Below are 19680 nucleotides of genomic sequence, written 5' to 3'. Positions count from 1 at the left end.
CGGTAGCACAGTGGTTAGCACTGCTGCTTCACAGCTCCAGGGTCCCGGGTTCAATTCCCGGCTCGGGTCACTGTCTGTGTGGAGTTTGCACATTCTCCTCGTGTCTGCGTGGGTTTCCTCCGGGTGCTCCGGTTTCCTCCCACAGTCCAAAGATGTGCGGGTTAGGTTGATTGGCTAGGTTAAAAATTGCCCCTTCGTGTCCTGGGATGTGTACGTTAGAGGGTTTAGCGGGTAAATATGTGGGGGTAGGGCCTGGGTGGGATTGTGGTCGGTGCAGACTCGATGGGCCGAATGGCCTCCTTCTGCACTGTAGGGTTTCTATGATTTCTATCCTGGACCACAGCGTCTTCACCTTCAACAACCAGTTCTTCTTCCAGACACATGGAACAACCATGGGGACCAAATTCGCACCTCAATATGCCAACATCTTCATGCACAGGACCTTCAACCGATGCTATACACTAGATACATGGATGATGTTTTCTTCCTTTGGACTCATGGCGAACAATCACTGAAACAACTATATGATGACATCAACAAGTTCCACCCCACCATCAGACTCACCATAGAATCCTAAAATCATAAAACCATGGACTGCTCTGCGGAATTGGTTGCATTCTTGGAGACACACATCTCCATTGAGGACGGTCACCTCATCACTTCACTGTGCCACAAGCCCATGGATAACCTCACGATGCTCCACTTCTCCAGCTTCCACCCTAAACACGTTAAAGAAGCTATCCCCTGCGGACAAGCCCTCCGTATACACAGGATCTGCTCAGATGAGGAGGATCGCAACAGACACCTCCCAGATGCTGAAAGCTGGTCTCATAAAAACAGGATATGGCGCTCGACCGTTCCGACGCGCCACAACGAAAAACCGCACCGACCTCCTCAGAAGATGGACATGGCGGACAGAGTACCCTTTGTCATCCAGTACTTCCCCAGATTAGAGAAGATATGACATCTTCTCCAGAGCTTTCAATATGCCATTGAAGAAGACGAACATCTTGCCAAGGCCATCCCCACACCCCCACTTCTTGCCTTCAAACCGCACAACCTCAAACAGACCATTATCCGCAGCAAACTACCCAGTCTTCAGGAGAACAGTAACCACGACACCACACAACCCTGCCACAGCAACCTCTGCAAGACGTGCCGGATCATCGACATGGATGCCATTACCTCTCGTGAGAACACCATCCACCAGGTACACGGTACATACAATTGCAACTCGGCCAACGTTGTCTACCTGATATGCTGCAGGAAAAGATGTCCCGAGGCATGGTACTTTGGCGAGACCGCACAGACACTACGACAATGGATGAATGAACACCGCTCGACAATCACCAGGCAGGAGAATTCTCTTCCTGTCGGGGAACACTTCAGCAGTCACGGGCATTCAGCCTCTGACCTTGGATAAGCGTTCTCCAAGGTAACCTCCACAACAATGCAGAATTGCCGAGCAGAGACTGATAGCCAAGTTCCGCACACATGAGGACGGCCTCAACCGGGATCTTGGGTTCATGTCACACTATCTGTAACCCCCACGACTTACCTGGGCTTGCAAAAGCTCACTAACTGTCCTGGCTGGAGACAATTCACACCTCTTTAACCTGTGCTTATCTCTCTCTCCACTCACATTGTCTGTACCTGTAAAGACTTGATTACCTGTAAAGACTCTCATTCCAACCATTATCTTGTAAATTGAGTCTATGTGCCTTGTTTGTGAACACAACCCTTCACTCACCTGAAGAAGGAGCGACGCTCCAAAAGCTTGTGCTTTAACTTGATGTTGTGAGACTTCTTACTGTGCTCACCCCAGAGACACCATTTGGGCCCTGTCATCAACAAGATTCCATTTATTTCCCTTCATCAAAGAAATCCTAACAAGATGATATGCCCACTGTACATTTCATGAGCTATGTGATCAAATAACCACTGTCACTACCCGCACAGCCAAGTAACTGAGACCAACTCCAGAAAGGCCAGATATTCCAGGATTAGCTGACCACGCCTGGGCATGCACCAGTACACACATCCCCCACTCCAACAACACCAGAGGCACCAATGACAGAAAAAAGAACCCTGGTCCTTTTCAGGATACATGATCTGTCTGTAACTTCAGAGGAGATGAGCAAGGATTCCTGAATCCCAAAATAACAAATACAAAAGGAAAACGTGGCAGCAGGAGTTTTCCTCACCCAAAATGAGTACTTATAAGACCATACCAACAACCCACAAGCAACATCCAGGGTCCATTCAGTGTTTTATGGAAGCCTTTGCATCTCCACTATGTCATCATCCCGAAGTCCTGGTAAAGAGAAACCTTAGGCCTTGCTGGGTGGCGAGGACTCGTCGCATCCTGCCATCTCAAGCCCTTCTCAATATCTTGTCCTTTGTGTTCAATGTAAGACCAGTGGTCGAAGTCTTCGACCAACCCCAGGCCTCGAAGGCCAGATATGACGTGCTCCATCGAAATCAATGCCCAGCCTTTAAATTAACATTGTGAAAACATGGCAACCGTTTCTCATTCGGCTGGGATTTAACCTCTGCTTCCCTCAGTAGACTGTGTGCGCAGGTACTCCTTATCTGGCCCCATCTCCCCGATATTTTTGAGAGTCTGCAACCTGATCTGCAATGGCTTCCTGTGGTCTCTTTCTGTCTCAAAAGCCCAACTGCATGACAATATGAATCATGTGAGTTTTGTAACCAAGGAGAAATGATAATTAGCTATTCTTGGGAATCCCTAACTTAATCCTATTTTGGAATGAAAGTATTACCATTTACAAAACCTGACATCTGTGGGCACACTCGGTCAAAAGCTAAAGTTCCTTGGAACTTGGTGACGAACAATCTCTTCACCAACACATCTGTTTGCTTCATAGTTTACAGGTGTGAATATCTTGCACCATTCCCCCAGTAAAACAACCCCACACTCAAACCTTTAACAACCAAGCCACCCAAACCTGTTGGTCTGAATTCGGATTCACATGATCCTTTAATTCTTTCATCTAACCCTATTCCTTCAGAACCTAAGTTAATGACACAGTCCCAAGACAAAGCAATGTTTCAAAATCTTTGTACAGCAGTGTTTGTTCTATTTTATGGAATACATCAACAGCACAGTTGTATAATATTGAGATTATTTAAAATATTACTTAGTTTGGAAATATTTTTTACCCATAAATATATCAAAGAAACAGTTGCTTCAGCTTGATGAGTTCAATTCACAGTAGTTAAGTGGCTATGTGCCTGATGATCTGGGCACTGTATAATAAAACCATTTGAATACTGTAAAACATGCTCCATAAATCTCTCATAACCCAATAGGATTTTAATCACGAGAAAGGGAACATTTACAGTAATGTCAATTTTAGGATTTCTAGAATGTAAATTGCATAGCATTGGCAAGAGGATACATTAGCATTTATTTTTTAAGCAGCAAGACTATGCAAGCTTTTGGTGTAGTATTTTTGTGTCCTTCACTATGGTGCTTGCAGTTATTGTTGAAGAGGTGGGCAAATAAATTTAAATAGTCAGGAATAGTATGGCAATTCCAATAAGAAATGGCTGTGTCCTGTCGATGTTGGTTGGGGTTAGGATACAACTTTGTTTGGCTGACAGGCTTGTGCTAGGCTTTTGCCTTTTGTTGATCGGAAGTTGTAAAAAAGGTTTTCTCTCCCACAAATTTTTGGGGAGACTGGAAATCTGAAATACAAGCAAGTGCGTGAAATATTGAGCATCTGTGGAGAAAGTGAATTATTGTTTTAATTTGAGAATCCTTTGTCACCGACCTGAAAAGTTAAAATCCTAAACTTACCTCTGACAATTGCTCATCAACAATGTGGGATTCCTTGGCCACCTTCTAGGTTTTGTCTGTGGTCTCTTGACGTGAAAGTGAGCATTGTGGACAAGATGGCATTATTGTAGTGGTGGTATTTCAGGGTGTGGTGATTGAATTCCAATGGATCATGTTTTGGGTAATTGTTCTGGAGTTCAGATTTGGACCCAAAGATCTTGAGTAAAATGGTACAAACTATTGGCAGAGCAGGATCTCGCTTATTAATTTGGTGATAATCGTGGTAGCTCATGAACATGCTTGATGGATGTTTGAGTATTTCCTGATACCCACTCCAGATTAAGAAAATATCTGGTGGTCTTCAGGGTAACCTGAGCTTCTTTTCAGGTTGATCGCATTATTGGTAATAGGTGTTTAGGCTGCTGTTTATGAGCGTACTTTCAGACAAGGGACTGAGTGAACAGTGACTTCCATTTGTGTCATGAGATTTTTTCAGATGACCTGGTTTGGGGCCATGGTGTTTGCCCAAAAGTTGCATCACAGATGCAAATGCACATCACCATGTCCTGGTGATCTTTCTTCCTTCAGTAACTCCTCCCACTCTTGCTTTCCTCCTTCCCAAAAGAAAGGGAACTGAAAATGTTTTTCAGGAGAGTTTTGGGGTTGGAATAGAGAATTCTTGATTAGAAAAGACAGATTCTGCAACTTATTATTTTCTTTTTCTCTCCTAGAATGATGATGATGGTGAAGTTCCATTGGATAACGTCGACACAGCTCAATATCGTCAGCGATCTTTCCTCCAATCACAGCCTGTCCGTAGAACACCACTGCTCCACAATTTTCTACACATGTTGTCCTCACGGTCATCTGGTACAACAACAGGAGATCAGAGCCAGAGTGAGGAGAACACCTTGCCAGCAGGTGAAAGTGGTAGGACTTCGGTATATGCTGTGCTTCGAGACCGTTTCAGCTATCCTGTACAGGAGTGTGTTCATCACATGGGATTGGTTTGTTTGTGTAGCCGTTGTTCTGCCCTGAGATCATCATCCTCCTCTTCTGTACCCAGTGAAGACAGTACTCCGTCAACATCCTCCGCAGCCACCACCTCTACATCTGCACGGACTGAGCCTCGTATTCCTTCAGAAAGGCCCTTATCCCAACCTGATCCTCGTATTCCTGACCGCCCTTCTGCATTCAGTACTGTTAACTACGAGACCTCTGGCAACTCTCTTCGAAATTTATCTGCAGCCACTAGCAGGAGGGGTTTATTAGGGCATACAGCATACCATTCAGGGGGACTGCAGCAATCTAACTCTACCCCCGGGTACAGGGAACAAAGTTCCAGGTTAAGTGGGTCTGATTGGACAAGAACAATGCTGAACATATCGCCAAGGTCTGAATTGGAAAGCATGCCACCCCCTAGAACTAGTGCATCATCTGTAAGCTTACTATCGGTGCTGAGACAGCAGGAGACAAACGCTCAACCTGTTTACACATTAGCCTCTGAGGGGAGCAGTGTCTCGAGCCCTGGCACAAGCAGTAGTGGTAACACTGGTGTTAACAGCAGCACAGGCGAAGAGAGATCGAACAACCAGCCGTCTGTTAGGAATGTCCTCCAGTGCAACCTGAGCCGCTATTTCATGGAGATGGACAGCTTCCAGGACGTGGATCAGCGAGTTGGTGGCGAGTCCAATCAATCCCAGCAGGTGCAGGAGATCTTAAACAATAACATAGAGCCTAATAGGGCAGGGCCATCGCAGCAAAATGGTGAAAACGCTTCCAATTCATCAGGTGGACATCTTAGCCGTTGCAGAGCCTGCCATAATCTTTTGACTTTTAACCATGACACTCAGCGATGGGAGCGGACCACACAACTTTTTTCATCCAATGAGAGCAGCTCTTGGCATGTGCCAAACAGTTATGAACCACTAGGGCAGGGTAGCAGCCATTCCCCAACCCCACCAAGTAGAGGGATCATGGGTAGGGCTCATGGATTGAGTGGCTCAGAAGGCAGATTTACTCGCCATGGCTCTGGCCAGCAAGGGGAACGTACAATGGGTCTAACATTTAACAATGAGACGGGACAATGGGAGCGGGTGTATAGTCAACCAACATCAAACAGAATGTCAAATGTTTCACAAGAGGCCTTAAACCAAGAAATGCCTGAAGAAAACTCAGAAGAAAATTTGCTGAGAAGGTAAATTTTGCTGTGTTCTTATACTATAGGAAGTTAAAATCGACTTTAGCGTCTGTTCTCCAAATGGGTATTAATCTAAAGGAAAAAATACTGATTGCAGGAAGTTGCACATATCCAAGTCCTAACATTGGTACATGTTAGAGTCAGCTCTTGCTCTTTCTTCCCCACTCTTACTTGTGCATGAATATACAATTTGTGACTGAAATTAACAATCTCTCTGGAAACTTAAGTTATGGCATCTTGTTTAGTATTTAAATTCATAATGCTTGGTTAATTTCAATCTTTGGTAATTTTGGTTTGCGTGTAGGATGGCCGCCTTGACTTCAGTTGTAGCTGGAGAATGTTGGACATGAGTATTCTTTAGAGCACAGATGTGGACAAGGTCTTTACTGATTGGTGATAACTAGCACGAACTGTGGTCTATTGGGTGGTGAATGGCAGCAGTGATGAAAGGGCTGTGCTCATTTTCTAGTTATCGATCATTCATTTCACTGTATCATGTAAGCTTTATTTGAAGCCTCAGACCTCCATGTTTGTTCTCACTGACCAGAGAAGTTATTGTAAAATGTAGTGATGATTAAGACTGCCAACAAAGATGAAGGCTCATTGAGGTTAGCAACATGGTTGTGGGACTGTGGTTATGACAACTAAGGCATGCTTCTGTTAAAAACCCACTTCTATCCTGGGTGAATAGCTATTTACTTTGAATTGGCTGGTTTAAAGCTACCAATTCGATTGTTATCCTGTTTTAGCTCTCCTGAATCAATTGCATGTTCTTAGTCACACCATAGCAGATGCATACTGCTACAAAAAGGATGAAGGGGTCTTAACCTGAAAATGGCACATGACAGGCTTCCTACTGATTGATGTCTTGTGTTTGCTGTGGGACCATGAAGAACAATTGAATCTTCCTTGCTTGTTCACTTATTTTGCACACCTGAGGACATTAAAGCCAATCACCCAGATGACACAAATCTAATAAGTATTTATTTTCCCTTTTTTCCATCTTGCAGAATAGGTATCTGTGTGGAAAGTTCAGGGGAAATTCGAAGTACAGCATTAAAATGTCATGTTGCCGGACCTGACTCAATGACCTGCACATTTATGAAAGCTTCAGTGGCTGACTCTATGGTCCTTTTGGTTTTATCTCTGGGTTTTTATTGGTATTGATCAGTTTCCATTTTTATCAAAAAAGTGAGGGAAAGCTTGGGTACTCGCAAATAAAATGAATTTTTAAATTTTATTTTGAACATTACTGAACAGGAAGAAAACCAGCTAACTAATGAGACACATGGCTAATCTGTCCTTGACCTAATTTACCTGACTTTTCTCTCATTCTTGACAACCTTGCCTAACAGAACTCTTGATGCTGAACTTGAAATTTTTTATGGACTCTCTTTTCAGGGAGGGAGTTCCAGATTTCCCCTGCACTGCTTGTGTTGGGAAAGTCCATTGTAATTTTACTCTTGAACCGCCTAGCTCTGTTCTTTAAGATTATATGCATTTTGTTGTTCTGGGCTCCTCCAGCAGTGAAGGTTATCTACCTTAACAAAACCCTTTATTGTTTTAAAAATTTAAATTATATCACATCTAACAACCTTTTCGGCTCAAGGGAATGCAAACTCAAATTTATCCAATCTATCAATTTAACCCTTTTAAGTATCGTTTTAATGAATCTGCATTGTACCCAGTTTAGAGGGTGATGTAGAGTGGGTTGAATGAGCTGATAAAATGTCTGTCTAAATGATTTTTAAAATGTTTTATCATGCATGAACTTTATTCGAGGGTTTAAATGGAATATTTCACTACAGAGTGTCAAGCTTCATTCAACTCTTAATAAGTAAGATCTTCACACACAGCTCTTGGTCCAGTTGGTGGGCAGTAGTCAGCAGCAGGATTCTTCAGTTTTCCCTTCACCCACCACTTTACTTTCTTCCTCCTCTTCCTTTCCCCTCTAAATGTCTTCTGAGATCAGGCACTTGCAGGGATCAGAGGTATAGGGGTATGGTCAGGCAGTATATCTGGCTGCGGTACAATCTGGAATGAAGAAGTTTTTCTTTACTCCATGAAACACTCTCCAACCCCAGACCAAATTCTGAACCAGATTCAAGGCAGTGTGTCAGAAGGTCCAACCATTTATCTTTTATTTTGGAGGGAGGAAGGATGGGCATTATGTGCCACATTTGCTGATGATGCAGAAATAAGTAGCATTGTAAACAATGTAGACAGAAACTTGTACAAAGGTGATAGATTAAGTGAACAGACAAAACTGTCACAAATGAATTTCAATGTAGGCAAATATGAGATTATCCATTCTGGACTTGAAAAAAATGGCACAGTGCACTTAGTGATGAGAATCTGGAGGCACATGAGATTCAAAGAAGCTTGGAGTCCGGGTATGTGGATTAAAATGTTGTAAAGAGGTATAGATGTTGAGAGAGGCTGTCCTTTACACGAGTGGACTCGAATGCAAGGGGGTAGAATTTATGCTTCAGCTGTACTATGCCTTGAAATGTTGTGATGCGCTCTGGACACCACATCCAAGGGAAAAATATGTTAAATCCAAATAAACTGTGTTGGACTGCATGTGATGTGTATAAAAAGTTGTTTGTACTGCCTAACACTGTTGTTGTTATGACTAGGGTGAAAAGAGTATTTATCAGAGGTTTTGTGGCATCCTGTTGAGATCTGGTTCATGTAATACAGGCTTCATGCATTGTACTGCAGGATGAATTAAGTCAAGTCTTCCAATGTGGGTGTGTTCGGAGGGCAGGTGTGTGCATGGAATGCTGTCATGCACATCTCATGAGAGTATTTCCTCATTCTATGGCCAGAGCTTCATAACAATTCTATCATAAACCACAACCAGATAACACTGAATTTACAATGGCACTGTTTCAGGTTTGGGAGATATTAAATTACAGCTAATTGCAGGGTTGATCTGATGTATATTTGTGTGGTAATTTTAAAAAAAAACAGATCCACGTGGCTGAACAATGTGCCTGCCAATGAAAACATCCTCCATACAAATTAAGTGCGGTGGTCTAGATTCTCAAAAGTGTGGCACAAGTGACACCTTCCATTACCTCTGCATGTTCCAAATATTTTGTGTCCGTATCTTTTTATTGTCAACCATATCACTTGTGCTGCTTATTTTGGTCTGGATGAATCAGTTCCATTTTTTGTAATGATCAGTTTCACCTCCTTGCAGGTAGTTCAGTTATCATAGACTGAAAACTCAGACGTTGTTTAAATTGTTAATATTTAAGAAGATAAACCCAAGTTGCAGGGCTGCATCGAATTTCAGTCGGATGTATTTCAATGCTAAGATTTGCTAATTTTGTTCCCTCTTAAGAGGAGGTTACAATGAATGTCACAGAATGAATGTTTGGGAATAAATTACTGGCCAGCATCTAATCAAGGAGTCAGGTGGCCCATATGTAGAATATATTTTGTCTGTCTGCACTTTCCTAATTAGTTGGTGGGTGGAACTTGACTCGCATGGCAGCATATGTGAGGCAGCCAATGATTGCGGTGGGATGGGGGTTTGGTGGAGGAAAGTGGCAGCTCAGGGGAGACCAACAACGTTACCAGGCTGAAGGATTTGGGGCAGGGGACACCGAAATACATGTGAAGGATAGTTAGTGGAGGAAATAAACAGTGGTAGCGAAGGGGATACCAACAACAAAGTTACCTGGGGAAATACATGGGAAGTATGGAATGAAGATGTGGTGGCACGGGAGGGATTGTATGAAATATGAGACCGATGAGAGGAATGGGTTGGGTATGGCATGTGATGGGCCTTTAAAGAAGTACTATTGCGATAAAGATAACAATTTCACTGCAATGTTTCTGGGTTTCTACTTCTAACAAATATTAGGGAGAGAGTTAGTGGAACCTAATTGAGGAATTCACATGGTTCAAATATAGAATAACTCCACACATTTTACCATGGTTAATCTACCGAAGCTGCACATCTTTGGAATGTGGGAGGAAAATGGAGCACCCAGAGGAAACCTATGCAGACATGAGGAGAAGGTGCAACTTCCACGCAGTCACCCAAGACCGGAATCAAACCCAGATCCCTGGCACTGAGGCAGCAGTGCTAACTATTGTGCCACTATGCTGCCCTTACCTCTTGACTAAAACTAGTACAGTTAAGTTATATTTAAGAACCTGAGAAATCATTAGAGAAAATAGTTTTTTTAGTTGAAAATACTAAGTAATTCGGTCTTCTCAAACATAAGGAAGGGTCCATAACTTCCAGGTTCCCCAGTGTTGCATTTGGAGGGTACCCCAGTGATGCGCTGGGGAATTTCTCCAGGAAATTCCCACAAAAAGGTTTACCTGGGCAATTGCCCAGAAGTGCTAACTTCCTTTGGATAATTGCATTGGGCTGGGAACCATCTGTCAGAAGCGATTTAAATCACTAACTGGATGGTTCTGCCAGTTTTACCCTGATAGTTATTCTGAAAGAGTTAGAAGGAAAAAATGCCTTTAGGTAGTTACCCCACAGAGTAGCTATCTAAACACCCCGACCCAGCCTTGTCGGGTATTCATGAGACCCCCCTCCCCCCAAACTCTGGCTCCAGTCCAATCCTTCAGTGGAACAGCATTGGTGTCTTTAGTTCCTATACGCAATGTCGTCTTCCTTCCTCGACTCTTTGCAGTTCAGCCTTTTCCAAAGAATTTGCCCCTGTTCATCTCACTGGTGGTATGTCTTTAAAGGGGATGTGAATTGCCTTCCAATTACAATTCCCTTTCTCTCCATAATGTAGGAAGCTGTGCAGCAGTGAGGGTCAAAAATAATACAAGCTGATGTGCATCAAATAACTTTGAATCTGATATCGTTTGGTTCTTCTCTGTGGAATAATGTTTTGTTAGCCACACTTGGGCATTGTTTTTTTTTTAAATCCTAGGGAACTTTATATATGCTCAAGTATTTGGTTAAGGTGTGTTGAATTTTTGTTCAAAAACCAATTGCTGTGAGGAAGGTCTCAATTTTTTTTCAATGAAGGCTCATAGTGCAGAACATCAAGATTGTAAAGAGAAATTGAAAATAATTGAGTCTTACCAAGTCTGAGTAGACTATAGGAGATGTGGAGGACTGGGGGAAGTTGTATTTGCAAGTCACTATGTAGGAAAGCTTAATTTTGATAATTATTTACAATTTGTTTGTAGATTTGCTATGGGCATTAGTCAAATAATCAAAATTCGTCAACCCGTTTATAATTTTATACTGAATTCTGGGACACTTGCTCATCACCTGACTTTATCTTTGTTAGCATGACACTCTCACTTGATGGGGTAAAACAACATATGGCCCTTAAACTACTGATACAAGACGTCAAGGTCGAACATCTACCTCCCTAGTAATTAAAAATGATCAGCTGCATTCCCTAAATTCAAAGACCTACTGTGCAAATAAAATGTGTTAAAACATTCAGGCTTGTGCATTAAATTAGTGCAGCTTAACTTGATGTTCAAGAGAAAAAATAACTTTTTCACAGTATGTAACCATCTTTGATTTTGTAAATTTAGATGTAATTAACTTTTGTACATCAATAATTCTAAATTATAATGTAATTATTTTAAATTTAACATATCAAATGTGTTAATTTTAACACACCACTCATAGTTTTTATTTTACATGCATATTATATAGACTGTAATTTCAGTAACTAAGTTTTGCGAAACTATTTGTATTTTTAATTGATATCTGCCAAGCAGTTACCGATTCTACAACAACATACAATGGTGAAGTAGTTCTCTCAGCAAAAACATAAGAACTAGGAGGAAGAGTAGGCCATTTGGCCCCTTGAGCCTGAAAACACATTGATAAGCATCTGTTTTAATGAAGTTCTAAAAGACATACTGGTACTTGTAGATCATTTGGATCAATAAATCCATGTTCCCAGACATCACTTACCTGCTTTATTTAAGCTAAAACCGTATCAAAACCAATGTTCTATACATTCTGTATAACCTCAGTCTGCTACCCACTTTGTAATCTTGATTAGTTTTAAGGTTATAAGCAACTTTACTAATCTTTTGTTTTAAAAGTTAAGTAGCCCTTTCCAAGTAACCACAGAAAAACATCACTCCACAAAATGGCCTCTAAAAACACTCACTGATCGGGGTCTGATTTAATATCAGTTGAACAAATCTGAGCTGATGAGCTCGAGTTATCACTTGTGGGGGCATGACAGCACATGTCCCCTATCCCAAACAGGTACACAAGGAAGATATCATAAACTTTCTTTTATCTTAAGAAGGAAGTAAAGTAACAGAAATAAGCACTTTAGTGAGGAAATTGGTCCAATGTTTAATTGACACTTTAGAAGGGCCAGTCAGGGGACAGTGAAAAATTAAATCAATCGATGACCGAGAAGCCATTCAGAAACTGGTTGTGCACCACCTAAACCAATCATGGATTGATCACCCACCCCATAAACCAATTAGGAACTAGCCTTGCCTCATTTAGACCAACCAAAATGTAATAACATCATTGATCACACTGTGGGTTGTGGCTTGGAAAGAGTTAATGAGCAGAGCAGCTTTTACTGAGCAAGTCGGGCAGCAACTTTTGAAACTGAAGTTCATAGAGCCTCCTGTCCACATGGTAGCAGAAATTACGGGGAGAGAACAGAGATTGTGTATGAACCAGCATCCAAGGCTGAACCAGAAACCAGGAGTTGGCGTATATTAGTCAAGAGCTGCCCTCTTAAGTATTAACCAACTTAATTTCCTGAACTACCTCACCAAACTGTCTCTCCTGTTGCTTATGTGGTTTCTCGTCTTAAACAAACTAAATTAGAATTGAAGTTCAGGTAGTACCTCGGGGTTGCAGTTCGCTCCAAGCTGCACAAGTTGGACGTTTTGCTCCCACTACTGTCTCTTGGCCAGAGGCTTTTCCCCACGCACACAAACACACACTCTTCCCCAAGTCCACTCGCACACACACACACTCTCACCCAGCCCTCACTCTCTCTCTCCCCTGCCCTCACAAACTCTCTCTCTCTCTCTCATTTGTGAAATTGACTGTAGGTGTTCCATTTTGGAATATGTTGTGTAAAGTTTCAAGTTGCTTGTGCCCATTAGCTGTATTATCTTTGTCCAGGTGGTGGTGCTGTTGTGTTGAACATGATAATGAGAGCAATAAATTGCCTTTTCAAGATTGCAGGTCGAAGAAATTTTCAAAGGCAAAATGGGAAAAGTTTTGCAATCCGAGGAAAGCAATTTCTGCTTGGAATTGATGCTTGTTATGTCTTTTTCTATGAATTTCTCATTTTTAAAAAGCCCCCCCCCCCCCCATACTTGAAGTAACTGACTTTTGCTGGCACCTGCAACTGCTTTCCTCCGAAGTGTCTAATGTGAACTTAAACAGTGACTGCTGGCAGGCTATCCAGTTGTGTGAATGGTTGGATCAGGCTTGTTCTCATTCGATGTGTATATGTGCACTTGCCATTGGTGTCCCTGGCAGTTGGGAATAGAACATCTTTCTCTCTCTCTCCCTCTCCTCTACACCCCACCACCCCCAAAATCTGGTGATAGTGCAGCCAATTGTCATGCTCTGGGCACTGACTTGTCTGAGATCAGACAACTTCTGCATTGGCCAAGGATTGCATTTGCCAACTGAATAATCCCTGCTCTCTTTCTGGTATAAAGTGTCTTCTGCAATTGTGGCATTTTCCCCTAACTATTGTGGCAGTGGTGGTGTTAGGGAGCATGAGTTGCTGTGGCAACATGCATGTTGTAGTCTGAAGCTTGGATAGTGATGGTATCGGCTCCAACGTTCTTTCCATCACATGGCTGATCAGAAATCTCTGCCATCGTCTTAACTACTGTACTAAAAGATGAATCACAAAGAAACGAACACAACTTTATAGGAAATGCTGTTTGCAAAGGTGGGGCCCTTTGCATTCAGATACTATTAGCATTATTGACAGAAGACACTTGTGTCATAGCAACCTTTCTTCTCTCAATGTGAGGTTATTCATTTTGGAAACAACGACAAGAAGGCTACCTGAATGGCTGTAAATTGGGAGAGGGGAGCGAGCAACGGGACCTGGTTGTCCTTGTGCACCAGTCGCTGAAGGTAAGCATGTAGGTGCAGTAGGCGGTAAAGAAGGCAAATGGTATGTTGGTCTTCATTGTGAGAGGTTTCGAGTACAGGAGCAGGGATTATAATTGCAATTATATAGGGCCATGGTGAGGCCACACCTAGAATATTGTGTGCCATTTTGGTTTCTTTTTCTGAGTAAGGATGTTCTTGCTCTCGGGAGTGCAGCAAAGGTTTACCAGGCTGATTCCGGGGGTGGCGGGACTGATGTATGAGGAGAGATTGACTAGGTTAGGATTGTTTTCGCTGGAGTTCAGACGAATAGCGGGGGGAGTAATCTCACAGAGACTTATAAAATTCTAACAGGACTGGGCAGGGTAGATGAAGGGAGGATGTTCCTGATGGTGGATGTGTCCAGAACCAGAGGTCACAGTCTGAGGATTCGGGGTAGGAGACGGAGGTGAGGAGACATTTCTTCATCCGAAGAGTGGTGAGCCTGTGTGACTAGTTGATGCCAAAACATTGAATGTATTCAAGAGGCGGCTAGATATAGCACTTGGGGCGAATGGGATCAAAAGCTATGGGGAGAAAGCAGGGTTAGGCTATTGAGTTGGACGATCAGCCATGATCGTGATGAATGGTGGAGCACGCTCGAAGGGCCAGATGGCTTCCTCCTGCTCCTATCTGTTTCTAAGTCAATTCATGGGTCCTTTTGCTGCTTTTTGGATTTCACGATATACAAAATGGTTGCTACATTTGACCTCTCAGACATTCAAGGTAGTTTTAGCTCGGTGAGACTTTGTGACGTTTTTTGAGACGTTCCATGTAAAGGATAGTTTTTTTTTGTTGAGGTGAGCCAGCAGTTTGAAACCATTGCTTATTTAATCAGAGAAAGTGACAAATAATTGTAGTACTTGACAAGCTATGATGCGTGCTTTCTAATGGCGGTAAATATCCTAATATTCAGTAACTGATATTGCAGTGAAAATTTAGTTCATGATGTTACACTTGTATTCATACTGACAGACTGACATTTTCTTTCAGAAAAAAAATTACATTATTTTCCTTGGAGAGTGCTTCTCTTCAAAGTATATTGCATATGTACAATTAATATAATGCAAAACACAACACTTGAAGAAAATTAATGTCTTCTGATGAAAGGCAATCAACTATAATGTCTATATTCAAGCAGGTGGAAAATTATTTCAGTGCTTTCACCGCTTTGACTCTTTCTCAAATGGATATTTTACAGTGAAGCACAAATGGTAATTACATGTTGCTGTGATTTTAGGGATATTATATAAGAGTTATAATTGCAGTGCTCTTCTGTGCTTAAGTGCTGTAATAGGTGCTCTTTGTATCTTCACAATGCTGTATTTATGAATCCAAAACTCCAAGTGCTAAAAATTGTTGTGGTAAATGACGAGGTAAACCAAATTTACAAATATTCCAGAAGAAAATTATGGAACATCCGCAACCAAAAACCCCTCGTATATATGCCGTTTTTTTCTCTAATTCATGAAACATATTGTTTCCAGGAATTATATACAAGTTGATGCATTAAATTGATCTAAAATTGATTGTTTCTCTTGAATAATCCATTTGCTAGTTACATGGCTGGGGAGGTGAAATGTTCCCATGGACCTGTGTTGTGCAGCCATCCGAGTAGCATAATCTCCTAATTGTCATCTATTTACACCCATTTCTCTTTCCACTCATTGCCTCATCTACCCGAGTGCTGTTCAGTGGAAAGGACCTTGATTGCTGTATATCTGGCGAGAATTCCTGCCTGGAATATGCAGCAGCTACAATGACTCCGGCTGATCCTACTCCTCTTATCCTGCCTCTCAGCCAATTTCCTAAACTTTCAATTTATCAGCTTCAGTTTTAGCCAGTAATCTCTGATGACATTATCAAATGCAATGTAATTCATGTCCAAAGATCTCATGAACTATTTTAGTCACCATTTTAAACGTTTCACTCTAGTTTGTTGGGCATGGTATGCCATTTAGAAAACCATGCAGTTTCCTCTAATGAGCTAAAACTGTCCAAGGAGATCACTCTATTAATTATAAGCTCTGGAATTTTTGTAACTGAGATGACTGATGTGCTGTGAAAATCTTACATTTTGTTTTTTTTGTGTGATGTCCTCTTAAAGCAAAGTGGACTGGGGAATATTTTTAAAGTGGGTTAATTGATTTCCTGTTTGAGTATTTGTTTCCAAGAAATGCCCTTGTTACCTGAGTTTGCCAAGGCTATGTATTATAGTTGTAACTAGACTGCTTATGTCCATGATAGCAGAAAGAAAATGAATGTCTTCCATTTGAAACAGCAATTTACTCAAACTATCTAGCATTTTCCTACAGGACCACAGACCAGGCATTGTATGGTGAACACCTCCAGTTGGTGTGCAGCAACGTTCTTCAGCCTTGTGTAGATTTCCACATCTACACAATGTGGAAATCCTGTTCCCACACTACATTGTTATGGATGTGCTTTTCTCATGTTGTGCTTTGTCAAGTTTCACATTTTTATTAATTGCTTCTCTAAAATGATGCGTGTATTTTCCACCAATTTTCACATTGACAGCTTTTTAATTTCTTGGTTATGTAAACTATTTAGCTATTTCTGTGACACATCTTAGCAGTTGTTTGTAGATCTGTTGTATTCTGTTATTCCCTCTCCCCATTCAGTTCAGTCCCATTAAGGGATTCATTTGGCTTCACGAGTCTACATATTCTCTTTATTGATGTTGATGAATCTGTGCATTTTCCATTGGTAATTTTATTTTGACCTGAAAAATAACTGGTCATAATTAACATTTATATAAGAAAATTCTGCTTTTGAGGTTTGACAGTGTCATGAATGTTCTTGCTAACAGATGGCTGCAGGAAAGGAAAGTTGCTGTTTTGAGCTGGAGAATCATTGTGATCTGTCAGTGTGATAGCTAAGGCAGTTGCATGTTAATGAGCTTGGAGCACCTCATTATATTTTTGACGTTGCTTGTTATGTGAAGGAAAGAAGAAACTGCCCGTGCAATTTCTATCAGCTCATTTCCATTCAGTGGGTGTCAAAATCAATCCTTTATATAAGAAAATAATGTGAGCATTTTCAAGAAAGACTGTTTTGAACTGTAGCAGTAATTAGAATAAATTTATATTGGTTTTGATTTGCTGTGCTGCTGTTTAACTGTATATTCAGTGAGTATTGCTGGAAAAAAAAAGACATGCCAAAGCCTTTTGTCTTGCACTCATCAGGATACTTCATAAAGACTATTGACATGAGGGAAGACAGCAGTTTATGCTGTATGAGAAGGAAATGTTTGCTTGGTGGGTGTTGCCATGGAGAATGCACCAGTTTACTGACAAGCATTGGTTGAAAAGGACCCTTATGTACTGGCAGCTATATATATTAATACATGCAAATGCACCACACTGTGGGCTCCGCAATCCCAGCTGACAATCCATTTGCTCTTTACAGACAAAGAACATAGAATCCCTACAGTGCAAAAGGAGGCCATTTGGCCCATCAAGTCTGCACTGACTCTCCGACAGAGCTTCTCACCAAGGTCCTATCCCCGTAACCCCACATGTTTACTCTGCTAATATCACAATTTGGGACACTGAGGGGCAATTTATCATGGCCAATCCACCAAACCTACACACCTTTGGACTGCCGGAGGAAACTGGAGCACCCGAAGAAAACTCACGTGGACACAGGGAGAACATGCAGACTCTCTCACAGTCAGCCAAGGCTGCAATTGAACCTGGGTCCCTGGCACTGTGAGGCAACAGTGTGAACCACTGTGCCACCATGCCATCTATATGTACACATTGCACCTGTTTCGGCTAAACAAAATAAGTGGCAGCCATTTGCTGACTCATTCCTCAGGATAATGTTTGATGATTCAGGGTCAAACTGCCTGATTTAAATGATAAACAATGGTTGGCAGTTAATTGTCAGTCACCTGGTGCATTATCCATTTCAGCACCTGCTAACAAATCAGCACTTTCTTCTTGTACAGGAATTGTTGTTTTCCCTTAATATTGGTATTCTTACAAAGTGTCCTGATGAGCGCAAGACTAAAACGTTTCAAGTCTTTCTTTTGGCAATACTGAAGTTAACAACTACATGTTTTATGAGTTCATTCATACATGTTTATGAATTATGCCTCCTTGCAGGTTTTGAAATAATTGCTGAAGGAAAATAGTTTAATAGAACTTTAGTATCCCAAACACTTTTGAGAGCCATGTTATTTTGTCAACAGCTAAACACGATGAATTATGGAAATCTGAAATGAAAGGCTTATTATTTTGTGCTGTTCAAGTGATGAATGTTGGGTGCTAGCATTTGTATTGACCATTTTCAGATCGGGTGCAGTTGGTATATAGAGGTATTTCTCATGTGCCCCAGCAATTTTACCTCAGCCTTGTTCTCAGAGAAACATTGCGTGCAGCAACATTATGACATATTTGTCCATTTTTCTTATGAATCAATGTGCAGCACATTTTTTTTACTCTTTCATACGATGTGGACAAGGTAGCATTTCTTGCTCATCCCTGATTGCCCTTGAGGAAAGTGGTGGTGAGTTTTACCTTCTTGCATCTCTGCACCCTGTGTGATGTAGCCACATTGTGCTGTTAGTAACAAAATCATAAAAATCCCTGTGATGGAATGGTGTTATAGTTGCAAGTCAGGATGTTGTGTTGCTTGGAGGGAAACGTGCACATGGTGGTGTTCCCTGTGGCTGCTGCTCTTGTTCTTCTGGTGGTAAAGGTTATGGGTTTGGAAATTTTTGTCGAAGGAGCCTTGTTGAGTTCCTGCTGTGCATCTTCTATGAAGTTGTTGCAATCCTGTCCAGAGGGATGAATAAACTCCTCTCTTTTCCACCTCTGAGGCTGGCTATAAGAGTTTGAATTATTAAAAAAGAGGTTTTTCAATCAATTATGTGCTTGACTGTATGTAAAGCTACATTGAAAAAATGAGCCAACCAGATTTCTTGATTAACAAGTAAGGAATTAGTTTTATTGTCAGCTTGCTCAGTAAAAGTACAAGACTCCTTAAAAGGTCAAATGAGTCCTAAATTCCATGGCATGCAAAACAACAAGTTACGGGATGGGAGAGGTGGAATTAAGAGTTAAAGTCGGTAAGAAAATATACGTTCTGATGTTGCTTTGGTTTTGGAATTCCAGGTGTTGTGGCTGATGTAAGTTGATTACTTTTCCCAGAGATGGTCTCTTTTCAAATACAATCTGTCATTAACCAAAGTGGATGTTACGACACTTGAAATTCTTTTCTATTTAAATTCTCTATCTCTGTGATGTATTCCAAATATAGCAAAGATATTGTCCTAAATTTGGAAAAAGCAGGGAGAGATTCTGTCGACTCCTTTTGGATTTGCTGTAACAAGCAGACAGTTCATGATCATCGCACATGGAGTCCTGGTCATATGAGAGCTGCTATTGGTGGAGGACTATCCATATGAACAAAGGAACTCTGATCTCCCAATGTGAAAACTGTCAAGATACCACCATCAAAACAGATATGGGGTCCTTACCACCTTCTTTGCAGTTTTGTCTGTCCTTTGTTCCTGGCAGCTTCTGGAGTCACAAAGTCTGT

At 41.5% G+C, this 19680-nt stretch overlaps 1 protein-coding gene across 7 annotated transcripts in view; it reads left to right on the top strand.

The window, feature by feature from the left end:
• LOC144498775 (activating molecule in BECN1-regulated autophagy protein 1-like) overlaps window positions 1–19680 on the top strand; it is a 409078-nt gene that overhangs the window by 57172 nt on the left and 332226 nt on the right. For all 7 annotated transcript variants that reach the window (XM_078220425.1, XM_078220422.1, XM_078220420.1 and 4 more), the window contains one exon: window positions 4534–5999. In XM_078220425.1, coding sequence (XP_078076551.1) covers window positions 4534–5999 — 1466 coding nt within the window. The remainder of the gene's footprint in view (window positions 1–4533; window positions 6000–19680) is intronic.

This window comes from Mustelus asterias, chromosome 9, assembly GCF_964213995.1.
Source record: "Mustelus asterias chromosome 9, sMusAst1.hap1.1, whole genome shotgun sequence".
Taxonomy (NCBI): domain Eukaryota; kingdom Metazoa; phylum Chordata; class Chondrichthyes; order Carcharhiniformes; family Triakidae; genus Mustelus; species Mustelus asterias.
The sequence above is the reverse complement of the archived record's forward strand: the minus strand, read 5'-3'. Positions and strand labels throughout refer to the sequence as shown.